Source organism: Quercus robur, chromosome 4 (genome assembly GCF_932294415.1).
Source record: "Quercus robur chromosome 4, dhQueRobu3.1, whole genome shotgun sequence".
Lineage (NCBI taxonomy): Eukaryota > Viridiplantae > Streptophyta > Magnoliopsida > Fagales > Fagaceae > Quercus > Quercus robur.
In genome coordinates, this window is record NC_065537.1 from 74,076,866 (window position 1) to 74,090,811 (window position 13,946).

Genomic DNA, 13,946 nt, shown 5'->3' on the forward strand with positions numbered 1-13,946 from the left:
TAAATTTAAACCTCATACTCATACAACATATTTCTTAAATTTATTCATATTGTGTTTAATACGTTTTTTATGTTTATAAAGGTATCACATGGCCCAATCATCATGATTCCACAGTCTTCTTTTTTTCTTTTTTTTTCTTTTTTGAATTATAGATAAACTTCAAAATATTTAGAATGAGGCTCAGAATTCTTAAATATTTTTGGTACACTTGCTAAAGAGATGCTGTTAAATATTTTGGGTCTTGCTACAATTAAATTCTTATGAACTAAGAGATTCTCATTCAGTTGCCTTTTCTATTGCAGTGTCATTTTCAGTTGTTTCGGCTTTTTTGAGAGATGATGAGAACAAATTAATGAGAAATGGGGGTAATGGGAGCTCAATTGGGAATGGGAATGGAAATGGTGGTGTGATGGGGAGAGGGAAAGTGAGGGCTGAATCGGTTATTGAAGCAGCAACACTTGCTGCTAATGGACAGCCATTTGAGGTTGTTTACTATCCTCGTGCCAGCACACTGGAGTTTTGTGTGAAGGCTGCGATGGTTAAAGGAGCATTTCAGATCCGGTGGTGTTCGGGAATGAGGTTCAAGATGGCTTTTGAAACCAAGGATTCATCACGGATAAGTTGGTTCATGGGAACCATTTCTTCTGTTCAGGTTGCTGATCCCATTCGCTGGCCTGATTCACCTTGGAGGCTTCTACAGGTACTAGAAAAATAAAATTAGCTTAATTTGTGTTTGCCTGATTTCAAATTTCTGAACTAGATACAAAAATTAGATGGTTTGCTGATATGCTCTGGACCATTGGTTACCCAAGAACAATCAATTTGCCTATTTTCTCATTCAGTTTGCTGATAGGCAATATGGCATGCTATTTAATCTCAGGTAAGACACTGGGGCAGTTCAAAGCTAGTGCTGCTTCAATACCTGCTAATAGCAGTTGAAACTCACTGCTCATGTCTGGACAGGGACTTGCTTAGACTCTCTCTTTTTGAGTTTTGGGAAGTTTTGGTGAACGGGAAGATGTTAAGTCCTCTCCAAAGGACAGGTTGCTGCTTTTGGTTCTTTGTTCTCTTTCAAACTTAAGACAGCTCAAAAGGCTCAGCACATGACCACTCTTGTAGAGACAATGGTGTCAGAGGCAGAGGGAGAGAACTGATCTAAGTCTGGGAAGCTGCTTTTACATGACAAATCAAGTCCGATCAGCACACTCATGTCATTACCAGCAATTATTAATATGCTTTTTAAAGATAGAGATGCTCTGTGGTTCTTAGGTTTGTTTAATTGATTTGTGTTTGTTGGTAATAAACTTTGGACCTGTAATCATAAATGATTTTTAAATCTTTATCAATTCTTCTGCAGGTTTTCAGACACAAAATGTGCGAATGTTGAGGCCTCAGACAATAGTATACAAAACCAAGAACCTTCTGCAATCCAAAACTTCCAGATAGCGAAATTACATCCAATGAGCTGCAATGATATGTCCTGCTAGCAGGTTCTGTTTACTTAATGTTTTGACTGTATATACAGGGGTGTAATGTAGTGAAATGAAGAATGATGCCTCATAGCTCCAATTTCAGCTCCTCGATTTGACTGAAAACAAATCTTTTATGAATTTATAGATATCAATTGTGACCACAATTTCATGATGCCTTTAGAACTTCCTCATTTTTCATGTGAGTTTACTCAAATGTCTTCTAAAATATTCCTAAATTTGCACTTTTGTTTGAGTACTTTTCCAATGGTACTAAATATTCTGCTTACTTGTAGTAATTTTGTTCCTTGTCTAAGGATTGTGTGCTGTTTTCATAACCAGATCATTTGGACCTGAAATCCTTCATGGTTTCACTGAACTCTCTCTTTTTCTATCTTCTATGAACTCTCTGAGAATGTAGCTGGAATCTGCTGAGAAGACACGGAAGAGTTATCGGTAAGTGTAAAAGCTGTGAGTAGATTGATTTCACTATCACGTTTGTTTGTTTGTGTGTTTTAGGGCCAATTATATATTTAGAGAATTAATTTGTTGTCTTGTACTTGTATGTCCTTCAATGTTCATAAATGAAATGATGCCAAAGAAGTAAAAAGATTGGTGCAAGATTGCTCACATCCTTGCATACATATGGTATGGATGATGAAGTAATTACATGAGCTAAAATCACAATGTGATCCACGCCCCTGTTTTATAGTCAGGTAATGTGTTGTAGTGTTGTGCTCGTACTCTACCCATTTTAGTTCGGTTACATTTATATTTATTTGTACGTTTATTTTTTGATAAATATATCTGAAAAAATTTTCACTTAATAAAGGATTGGCTGAGGAATGGTGCAACAATCACTTTCTGCCTTGAGCTCAAGTACATGTTAACCGAAGAGATGGGCTGCCTCACTGAGGATTGATGAGTAGTCTCCTTTGTTGAAGGAACAGTGTTGTGACGAGAAGAGGGGAAAAGAATGCCTAAGAATGTTCACTCCCCCATCATATTAATCAATGGTGATCATATGAAACCGAAACTATAGACAAAGTCCTCATCACTTGTTTTCTTCATTCACATGCAGCAACATAATATTACAGTTTGGTACGTACTTCTTGTTGTACATAAACCAGCAAATTGTCGTATTGATTTGGTACCACAACTCAAAAGTGCTTCAAGAAGCAGTAAAAACATGTTTTTTGAGAGAGAATTTCTCTCTCCCAATAATCTGTTCATTTATGAAATAACAAGAAGATTATTGTGTATTAGAAAAAAAAATTCTATTTCCTTGGTTTTAATTATTTAATTATGCATTTATCCCTTTCATTTTTAGTCAGGCCAATATTTATTCTCAACTCATTTCTTGTCCTACATTTCTTATAGATTCACTAGAATGTTCCCTGGCGTTGAATTTTTTTCTTTTTTTCTTGGTACACAAGTCAACTAAACCTTAATTCCAATCAAAATTTCAAATATCACAATAGAACCCCAAAAAAAAAAAAAAATAGTTCAGCTTTCATCTTCCCTATTCACTGGAAAAGCTATGGAATGATGTAACATGGGACAGCTAGATACTGATTAAATGATTTGATGCATTTATTGGTTTTTTATTTATTTGATATAATTTGTTAGTGAACGATAAAACCATGATTGTTATTTATTTTCTTTTTCTTTTGCAGAAATAACATTTTATTGATCAGTCCTAGGAAGAGGCATTAATGTGGTCCATTGCAGAATAAGCTTGTTCGTTATTTAGGGATGAAACAATGATTGTGGCAGACAAAGTGTAGACAAGTATTTAACTTGGCACCCGTACAGATTGACACCCTTCACAAAATATAGTTTAGGTGGAACTTTTTAACTTGGCACCCTTGGAATTTCAAACGATTAATAGTATGATCTGACTTTCATTTTTCGCTACTACTGAATTAAGCATTTGCTTGACCATAGATAATCCTTGGTTTTTTGGTGAATTTTATGGATTTATCAGCTCACTACTAGTAATTTCTATTCAAATTTTATAATGTTCACAGGATATGCATGAGGAGGTAGGGATGGCTATATTTCTGGGAGCGAACTTCAGACGAATATTAAGTGCATGGATACAAGTTATGCCTTGGAATGAAAGACAGTTCTAAATCCGCTTTGATTGTTATTATTTTCTTTACTTGTCTTTCTTAATTTATTTTCAAGTGGTGCTGCACTATTCTACATGTTTTTCAAACAACGATATGATGTAAATAGCCGAATGAGATTTCAGTTTGTGATTTTGAAAATTATTACCTTGTTTTTAAATTCCGGGGTGACTGCAACCAACCTAACCAACCTCCCTCCACACGGACCTCACCCAATACTTCTTGTAAGTATTTTAACCTCATCTTCCCATCAATATTTCTGCAAGTAGCTGCACCACCTCATTCTTCTTTCAATATTTCTACACAGAAGTTTCCTAAGCATCTGTATTTGATGAAGCTGCAGGTTGGCCCTGAGGGCTTGTGTTTACTTTTTTTTCCAGACAAGACTCCCAATAGCAATGGCAAGAATGACCACAGGTGGTCCTCATTTTTAGCACTGAAATGTGATTAAAAGAACAAGTCCTTCAAGCCAATCAAGTATGAATCATGATCTTGAAATGTCTACAACTTGATTATTTTCTGTGTGAAATATCAAGGGACTTTTCTGCAATTATATTGTTGTTCCTATTGCACATAGGTGTTGATTTCCATTTATATTTTGCAGGACTTCTTGTTTGCTTAGTGAGAGAAGTGAGGTTAGGAAATTCAGGAGAAAAAGTATTGTTAGAGTATTAACAGTGGCAGCACTCCAAAGCCAACCAGGTACTCCATCTATTCCTACATCATTGCACTTCCAAGTTTCATACATTTTATTTTTGGGGGGTTTGTTATGATGGAAAGGATGGGAGTTGTTATGGACCAAAGGGGTTGTGCATTTATAATATCTTTGGTAGATCCTGATAAAAGTTCTCTCAACAACTTTGGGGCTTTTGACTATGATATTCGTAATTACAATAAGTCATTGCTAATTATCATTGATCACAATAATGTGAAAATTGAGAAACTTCTCAGAATGTTGCTCATATAGGGCTTGTCGCCATGATCTGTTTAATATGGCTTGAGTTTTGCCACTGACATGGTGATTCAAAGGGGGAGTATTTGGAAGAATAAATTAGCTAATACTCTAATAGAGATATAAATCTATCTGGGAGCTACATGACCAAAATATACATATTTTGTCATTTTGTATTGAATATTTCACAGATTTACACGATTGTATTCTCATTATTTTCACATATGGCCACTGACCTCGGTGTTTATTGTTGATATGCTGCAGAACTGTGGTCAGATTCTGATGCAAGTTTCCTTAACAAATTGGGGCTTTGGACAATGATCTTATTGTTAGTTACTCCAACTCACTTCTTTCCTCTTTTTTTTTTTCCAACAATGAGAATCATGAACCCCATCTCCGTAACTTAAGGGAACTTTAGCCAAAATAGCTTAAAATCTTAGCCTCTATATTGAAAAACAAATATATTATTTATTGATTCACAGCATACGAAACATTAATAGAAACTTCTATGAAAGAAATTGGCTCTGCTAGCTAAGTTACTAATGTCAGTCTCTTATTATCTTAAAACATCCAGATTTGATCCCAGCAGGACTCATTATCGACATGGTATGATCCGAATGCTCAATGTGAATACCATATGCAAGGAAGGGGACATTGGACTTATGATTGCTATTACCTTAAACATAAGATTCAGGACCTCATCAACCAGGACCTCCGAAGTCCATATGTTAGTCTCATCAGTCGTCTGGAAAGAGGGGTTGAAAAGTTGTTGCAAGACCACTTACACATTATTAGAGACAATGACGCGATCGATATTGAGAGCTATGGCCAGCTAACCCTATCTCCAATAGCTCTTGACATTCACAAAACTGTAGGCTGGCAACATCAATTGAATGTTACACAATCAGCTATGGCCAGCTAACCCTACACAATCGAATAGAGTATGCTTTGATTGTTGTCATGTATTTAACAATTGCTTCACATTTCTTTAATTCTTGGATTCTTCTTATTTGTGGATGCTTAGTCTGGTTTTGCAGACCCACTATGTGCATGGAGTATATTGCTATTGCATAACCAAGTTGTTTATCAAATACAGAATTTCATTTTACAGCCAGGTACATGCCAAAATGACAAGGATCAGCATCAGTTCTCTATTTTGTTGGTACTCATTAAACATATTCTTGACCATCACCTATCCTTTCAATTCTTTCTGTACAACACATTGTCAAGGCCAAGATCAAAATCCATTCTAAATGGATTTGGAACTAAATGGCATTAGCTCATATATTTTAAACCATTGAGCTGATTGTCATTATTACAGAAATAGAGAAGAATAGTACATGTACATCCTTTGTTGGTGGAAACATTTACTAGCCATTTCTGGGATATTATGCTCCATTGGATCTAATCATCTCTTGTTGATTACAATAATGTTTGAATTTAAAACTCCATCATCCAGGGTGTATTTATAACAAGCAAAAACTTATGCATTCCATTTACCATATAGGGAGGGGAAAATTGTATATTTCATATACCTAGTTTTAAATCCAGTTTATATCACTAGATGCAACAATTTGACTGTGATGGGCTTGCAAAGACTTTATTTGACATTTTGAAATTGGTGGTGGACGTGAAGATGTGAAGTCATCTCCTGGGGACAGAGAGCTATTTTTGGTTTTTCGCTTCCACTCCAGATGGCTCCAAAGGCATATCGCTACTGCCCTCACTAGTAGAAGCTTCCCAATTCCCTTTTGTACGTCAAGAACTTTATATTGTCCTATGCCAATGCCATGGTGCCTGAAATAGAGAAAGATGGAAAATCTGGCTACTAGCACAAAATTGCTCAAGTCTTGTTCCTTGAAGGATCAAAGTCAATCTTGAGGCTCTGTCATATCAGTACCCGATTAATAGGTTTTCCCCCAACAAAAAGGTGTTTTGTGGTTGTCAGCTTTGTTCAATTAATTTATATTTCTTGGTATAAGATTCTGACTTCCAACCAATGATTATTTTTAAAATATTTGCAAACTCTTTCACAGGTTTCAGACAAAAATGTGGAACACATTTGCGGTTTCTAACAACAGTATACCAGGCAATTGCTCCACATGATCCAATTTACTCGCATGGGTTGATATGGCTTCTTCCAAAAATATCCCTTGATGCTATCATGTATTCAACTTATTTCTAGTACTAATTAAGTTCCATATGGTATCTATATTGTGCTCATCTATGATGATTGGCAGTTGTCTTGTAAGTTAGCTTCATAGGCTTCTTTTAGTTTTTAATAAAGCATAGGAATGCCTAATGTTTCCTTCGAAATTAATACAAGTTCTAGATTTAAAAATACTATTGATGTCACTGCTATAGAGAAGTGCCAATTTGCTTAGTGAATTGAATTTCAATACTATGTGTTTTAGAGCTCATAATGAGATCAAAGTAATTTATTTTACGCAAATAGATACGACAATGTTGTATGAGTTATCCAATTTATGTTGCAAGTGAGAGATATTTGGGTCTTTATTCTCAAATATAAGAATTCTTTTTTTTTTTTGGGAGAGTAAACAGCAAATCAAATATAAGAATGTTAAGTAGTCTTTTTGAAGAACTTCAATCTCTTGTAAGAATTCCAAACTATTCTTTCATCATCTTTGGATTTAGCCAAAGCTACTATACTTGTCCCAATTGGAAAAGAGAAAAGGTTAACCTTTTAATGGGCCTTCAAGCGGTTTCTTTAATGACCATGGGGCTCCACTGATTTAACTAGAAGCTGCCCAAAAGCCCATATTGTAGCACCCATTCTTACATTCAACCAAGTTCTAAAACAGTTCAGCCTATCACTATTTAATGATGATATATTGATTTGTTGGGGTGTAACAAGGTATTAATTCCTTGGAGGCTAAAATATAAAAAGATATAACAATTCAAAAAATTGATATACAAATGGGCTTGTAATCACGACCTAATAAAGAAAAACAAAAATGGAAAAGAAGTTCGTTCTATTCTAAAAAAAATTATTACAATCGCTTTAGTTTCAATTGTGATAAATTGCATTTCTAATGCTTAACTTGAATAGGTTTGAGGATTTTTACAAAGCTAAGCATTCATTGCACCAAATAGAATTGGATGTGGAGTTGTACTAAACAAAGAGGGTACCACATGATTTATTGTCGACACTGAGATGTTATTGTACGTTATCTAATAGAATTGTTATGTTCAATTGGAGATTTCTAACTTCTACACTATCTTACACCTATCTTATTCTAAAAGGTTTACACTATTTAAATCAAATGAATATGTAATATCCAATTAAAAGATACTTAAATCATTGAAATTAATTCCCAGTCATATATAATCATAGATATGGGATTTGTAGAAAGAAAATATTGCATTGATTTGGGAAAAATATGTGGGATTTATACTACGTAAACACTAAAAGATATAGCTCACTGTGTTAATGTTGTAGATCAAACCTTTATTAGTAAAAGCTTGATCTTCAAAGTTTTACTTAGAATTTTCTTTAGTATGGGTCTGGTCTTTTTAGAAAGGCTGATGGGTTTTAGTGCAGCCCAAAGGAACCTCGATCCAAAAGAGTGAATGATGGTAGTGATTGGCTACACACCTTGATAGCCAGAAGCTAGACCACAAGCTTTTGCCTTGTGGTCGAGAGAGAGGACAGGTTAGAGTTAGACACAGGGGTTGGATCCACAGCCTTGACCTAATCCTACCCATTGAAAAACCAACAATCACATAGCCTGATCCATATTAAAAACACACGACTCAATCTAGAACCTTTCTTTCCCGACCCGATCCGACCCATTTGAGGAAACGAAAGAGAAGTGATGAGAAGTGTTTCAACTTTCAAAGCCCATAAGCAATCCCAAGTATTTCTGAACTTTCAGAAGTTTCTAGCCCATAATATATATGAACAGTCTAGATCACATAAGCCAGTCACTACGATGGGCTTGCAAAAACTTTTTGTTAGATTTTGGAATTTGTAGTGAACTCAGGACTCGTATTATAAAAAAAAAGTATCATATTTTAACTAATAAAACTTAAAATTCACCAACATCAAGCCATATGAAGTCATGTAAAAAAAATACATAGTTGCTATGTGTAAATTTACATTGGTACTATTCATATTGTATTTAATTTTTTATTCTTTTTTTTTTACGTATCTTGATATTGAAGGAAAAGAATGAATGATGGTTGTTATGGGTAAAGAAATAAAAACAATTTAAAAAAATCAAGAAAAAAATGAAAAGTTAATATTTTAGTAAAATGTAGTGTAATATAAATAACCTAGTGGGGTGTGTTGAAAAATGGGTATGTAAAATAGAGAAAAAAGAGAGTATGTTTTTAAGTTAAAATAAAAAAAATAAAAATTTACACAAGTTTATGCAATGTTTTTGCAGGTGCTATTTTTGGTATTTGTTACTCCATAATGTCGGAGTCCATAAGCCTTGCTTCTCTAGGCCTAAAATCCAATACCACCTGTGTTTCGAGGCTAAATTGCTTTATCAAAAGTTGAATCATAATCAAATTCATATCGTCAAATGTAAACAAAATAACTAATAATCAAAGGGGGGAAATGCTTTTACACCTGGACTTAGGTAAAATCTTTGTCTTTTCATAAACAACTTTAACAAAGCAATTTCCATTGGAGCTTTTTTATAGGGACCAATGACCCATAACCATCCAATATATTGAGAAAGAAACTCTCTATTCCCTCTAACATGAAAATTTTAAAAAGATTGTGTTCATCTTACATCCAGTTAATTTTTTTTATAGATACGACAATGGAGTATGAACTATCCAATTCATGTTGCAAGTGAGATATTTGGGTCTTTCTTCTCAAATATAAGTAGTCTTTTTGAAGGAATTTCAAATCTCTTGTTGCAAGAATTTCAAACTATTTTCCCCCCATCTTTGGATTTAGCCAAAGCTACTAATCTTTTTTAATTTTAAACAATTTTGTTTTGCAATGCATGACCATATCCTTCATTACACTATACTTGTACCCAACTGGAAAATAAACAAAGTTAAATTTATATATGGAAGGTTTTGTTTTAGATTGGACAGGGGACAACAAAGTCCTCCTAAACTCTGTAGATTTTGTTGTGGTTTGCCATCACTTTGGCTGCTCCATATCTACAAGACCCCTCTGTTGTTTAGTATTATTCTTATCAAGATGGTTAATTGTTGTTACACACAAATTCTTGCACACAACTGTACACACAAGCAAATTTTGCACTATAATCATGACTTCAAGTCATAATTTCAGTGCAAATTTAATGCGGATGGTTGTGCAAAAAAGCATGTAATAGATACCACTCTACAAAGATATCAATCACGTCTCTATTTCTTCCTTTTTTTTTTTTTTGGTGGTTGTGTATTTCACATTATTTTAATGGGCCTTCAAGCAATTTCCTTAATGAACCATGCAATTCCACTAATCCAACTAAAAACCATTTGTATATTATTGCTCATTCTGACACTCGTCCCATGTTCTTGAATAGTTGAGCCTATCACTATCTAATGACTTATAGTATATCATATAACAATTCTTTGGGACTAAAATATAAAGATTTTTAACAATTCCAAAATATAATACAAATGGACTCATAGTCATGACCTAATAAGAAAAAAAAAAAAAGGGAAGAGAAATTCATTCTAAAAAGGGATCTGAGTGAACCTAAAGCTCAAGTGTGAGATATGCAAACAATGTTTCTACAAAAACTTAACCTAGATTAAATTTACTTCCCAATGCTAACCCAAGGAAACACTGGTTGAGTAACACCAAGTCCAACCAAGCAATATTAATCATCATTATCCCACAATAATAGTTTGAAACCACAATATGATTTAGCAATGGGATTTATCTAAAGATACTAGCCCAATTGCTTACTAATTTGCAATCCTTCATAGGTCAAATTTAATAGACCTTCAAGCAGCTTCAGTTACCTTAATTAGTACTATTTAATGATTTGTTAAATAGTAAGTATTTGAAAGCTTTTTCCCGAAGTTTGGGATTTATCTGAAGATACTAGCCTCTTTCATATGCAACAAATTTATATTTGTAAGTTTTTGTTTTAGGTTGGAGGAGGACAACACAAACAAAATTATAAATAAAACTTGCCATTTTACTTATTTAAGATAACAATATGAAACCTTGAAGAGGTTTGAGAACTTTTACGAAGCTAATGCTAAGCATTCACTGTACCAAACAAATTTGGACCTGAATTTGTACTGACACAAGATGTTTTTTTGCGTGCTATCTAATAGAATTGTAAACATTCAATGGGAGCTTTCAAACTTCTACACTATCTAGACCTTTCTTATTCTAAAATAAATCAAACGAATGTGTATTATGTCCAAATATATAATAAGATAATTAAATTCTTGACATTTGGTCCCAGTCCTATCATGTATAACCTCCCAACTAATAAAATATTGTTATATATGCAAATGTGATATTATCTAGTAATTTTTATTTTTTATTCCTTGTGCCGATTAGGAAGCTCACACATACATTTGTATATATGATATCATCTCATTGGTCAGGGAGGACCATATCAACAGTCCTCCCAGTGTAAATAATAATTTCTCGAGATAGAGGAGGAGATTTTTGTATTGATTTGGGCAAAACATGTGGGTTTTATAGCCCACTATGTTAATGTTGTGGGTTGGGCCTTTATTAGTGAATTCTGGGTTTTCAAAGTTTTTCTCAGTCATTTGTTTTTTTTTTTTAAATAAAAATTTTAATCTGGGCCGGGTCAGGTAAGAGGCCCTTATCTAGTATGGGCCCGGTCTCTTTAGAAAGGTCGAAGGTTTTTGTTGCAGTTCACTGGGAGGTTGGAAAACAAACTTTCACGGTTTCATCTAGCCTAATCCATATTTGGAAAAAAAAAAAAAAAAAAGCCCCAATTTTTAAAACCTTCCTTGCCTGAGTGGACCCATTTGAGAAAGAAAAATAGAGAAAAGAGAAGAGTAGAGTTTCAATTATAGTAGCCATCCCAAGTATTTGATGAACTCTCAACAGTATAAGGCCCAGAATAAGAACAATCTAGAGCACATAAGCCGATTATCCCAAACATTTATACCATTAGGAAATGTAAAATTTAATTATTTAACCATAATTCTAATATGTTGAAATGTACTTCCACCAGTTACAAAGATGAATCATAATCAATTTCGCTTGGCTTAAAGATGCACCTATTATATTTCTGGAGCATTTGATTAAAACACAACAACAGGTAATGTAGACAATGTGACTATGTGGGTCAGCATTTCCTCTTATCAAGTGAAAATTATCTCCTGTGCATGGAGAAAGATATTACTTGGACTAAATTATTGTATTCACATTAATCCTCAATCAAATGGTTAGATTAAACTAGAGTTCAAAATTTGCACTCTTGAGTTCTGAAAGTATTAATTCATGTTAGTGTTAGTCTTAGAAGTATAGTGCAGCTCTTGACACATAGCTTTTCAAAATTATTTTGCTTTTGCTAGTCTAAGACAATATAATTTTCTTAATTTTTTTCACAATCATTGATGTATGATGTTGTGATGTTATATCAATAATCAATTCATGTAAAAATATTTACCCCAATCATAATTTAGCATGCCATGAGTAATGTAAAAATTGTTAAAATTATTGTGGCTTGGCATTAGTGTTGCTAATAAGCCTTTATCAAAAGCAAACACTCAAAGGGGAAAAGGAAAATGCCTCTCACCTAACAAAGGTAAGTCTTTGTGTTTTCTTTATCTCTCTTCTTTTATTGTTGTTGCTAGTCACCAAAATAAGTCATCAGCCGACAAAGTTGAATCATAAATCAAATTCACTTTCTCAAATGTAAACACTAGTGTCCGTTTTTTCTTAATCCTCTTTTTTTTCTTCTTTTGCAAGTAATTCGCTTCTGCTAGCTGTGCCCATTTTTATTTTTATTTTTATTTTTTTGTAGTAAACTTCCTTCACTGAAAAACTTAACCCCATTTGAATTAACTTCACATAAAGTTACAAACATTACAGGAATAGAATGGTTTGAGTAAGACCAACCATTCTAACATACTAACATCTAAGCTGGTAAGTTAATTTGTTAAGTACAATTTTTTAAAATGTATAACTGAAATTTTGTATGATAAACCTATGAAGTTTTTTTTTTTTTTTTTTTTTAATTTTATTTTATTATAAAGAATTTCAACCTATGGCAGTGGGAGAGAGTAAGGCTTAGCATAATGATGGGTTAGACTAAGAATAATTTGGTGGGTGGGTGGAACATGTTAGCTCACTCCTTACAGATTTTTTTTTTTTTCTTTTACTTATTTTATGAAAATACGTGAAAGCATATCTTAAAATCTTAACATTTATTTATTTTAAAATGGCCTAATTGGATTTTGTTAAAGCATTCTCATTAACTTCTTCAGAACAATAAAAAAAAATGCATTTATTTATTTTACATAACCACTTTTACAACACATCATACATCTCATTCTTTATTTTGTATTCCTAAGATATTAAAATAATATATTCCCAACACATTAAAAATACGAGCCACTAAGGGGAGAGAGAGAGAGAGAGGGAGATTTTAATATTTGCATGATGCTATCGTAAACATCTATTGTTAGATGTTATTCTAGCATCTTTTTTATTAGCTATAGTGATGCACAAACCGTTGCAAAGGTGTTTTAACTTTTAAGTGTTTTTTTTTTTTTTTTTTTTTTGGCTACAGTTGCATTGTCTAATGGGAACTCTCGTTGGGGGAAAGTGTGGAAATATTGTGAATTTTTGTTTCGTCAATAAGTTTATTGTTCTTTTGATTCTATAATTTTTTATAAATTTTTTTTTTATCTTATAAATAAAAGTTGATAGTCACAATTTTAAAATCTGAAGTGTGTCAAATTACTAGGACACATAACCAACTGGAATCCATCGAATCATATTGAAGTCATTAATAATAAAGTAGCTATTAAAATTATATTCAATTTTTTTTTTTTTTTTGAATTTGGTTTAGCATCTTTATATATTTACATACTAATAATAATTTCATTATAACTAATGAGTCAAAAAAGATGATTTATTTGTAATGGTTTGACTCACAAACCATTCTAATACCAAAGATGGATGAGTTTATTGCCTAAACGCAAGAAAATAAACTCAATTAACTAGATACAGTCCTTCACTCGCTCACTTTTTACTAGTTGGTAGGAACAACTGCAGACTGATAGCATAGTTGCACAAGAGCCATACATTATAGTGCTCATGACCGTGTCAACTCACCATTTCACATATGATGTATATATTTTAAAAATATGTTGTTGAGAGGAGAAGCATCGGTAATGCGTAGGGAAGAGAATGAGAAATTTGAGTAGAATAGCATTCGTAAGGCATGTGAAGAA

At 33.2% G+C, this 13,946-nt stretch overlaps 2 protein-coding genes across 51 annotated transcripts in view; both read left to right on the forward strand.

Moving 5' to 3' along the window:
- Positions 1-13,946, forward strand: part of LOC126723694 (putative disease resistance protein At3g14460) — a 78,532-nt gene that overhangs the window by 3,900 nt on the left and 60,686 nt on the right. For 25 of the 50 annotated variants that reach the window (XM_050427408.1, XM_050427414.1, XM_050427410.1 and 22 more), the window contains exons 2-7: positions 303-700; positions 881-1,269; positions 1,358-1,671; positions 1,812-1,925; positions 2,071-2,185; positions 2,302-2,570. The gene's annotated coding sequence lies outside the window, so the exon portion shown is untranslated. Of the gene's footprint in view, positions 1-302; positions 701-773; positions 1,270-1,357; positions 1,672-1,811; positions 1,926-2,070; positions 2,186-2,301; positions 2,571-3,145; positions 3,360-3,499; positions 4,079-4,205; positions 4,304-4,817; positions 4,882-5,127; positions 5,716-6,117; positions 6,484-6,589; positions 6,897-13,946 lie in introns of those variants that run through there. The other 25 variants (XM_050427437.1, XM_050427449.1, XM_050427441.1 and 22 more) reach the window with 25 other exon arrangements.
- LOC126722573 (auxin response factor 8-like) lies at positions 353-1,487 on the forward strand. Its single transcript, XM_050425721.1, has 3 exons — positions 353-700; positions 843-880; positions 1,358-1,487. The coding sequence occupies exons 1-3, from the start codon at positions 353-355 to the stop codon at positions 1,485-1,487; spliced, it is 516 nt and encodes a 171-aa protein (XP_050281678.1).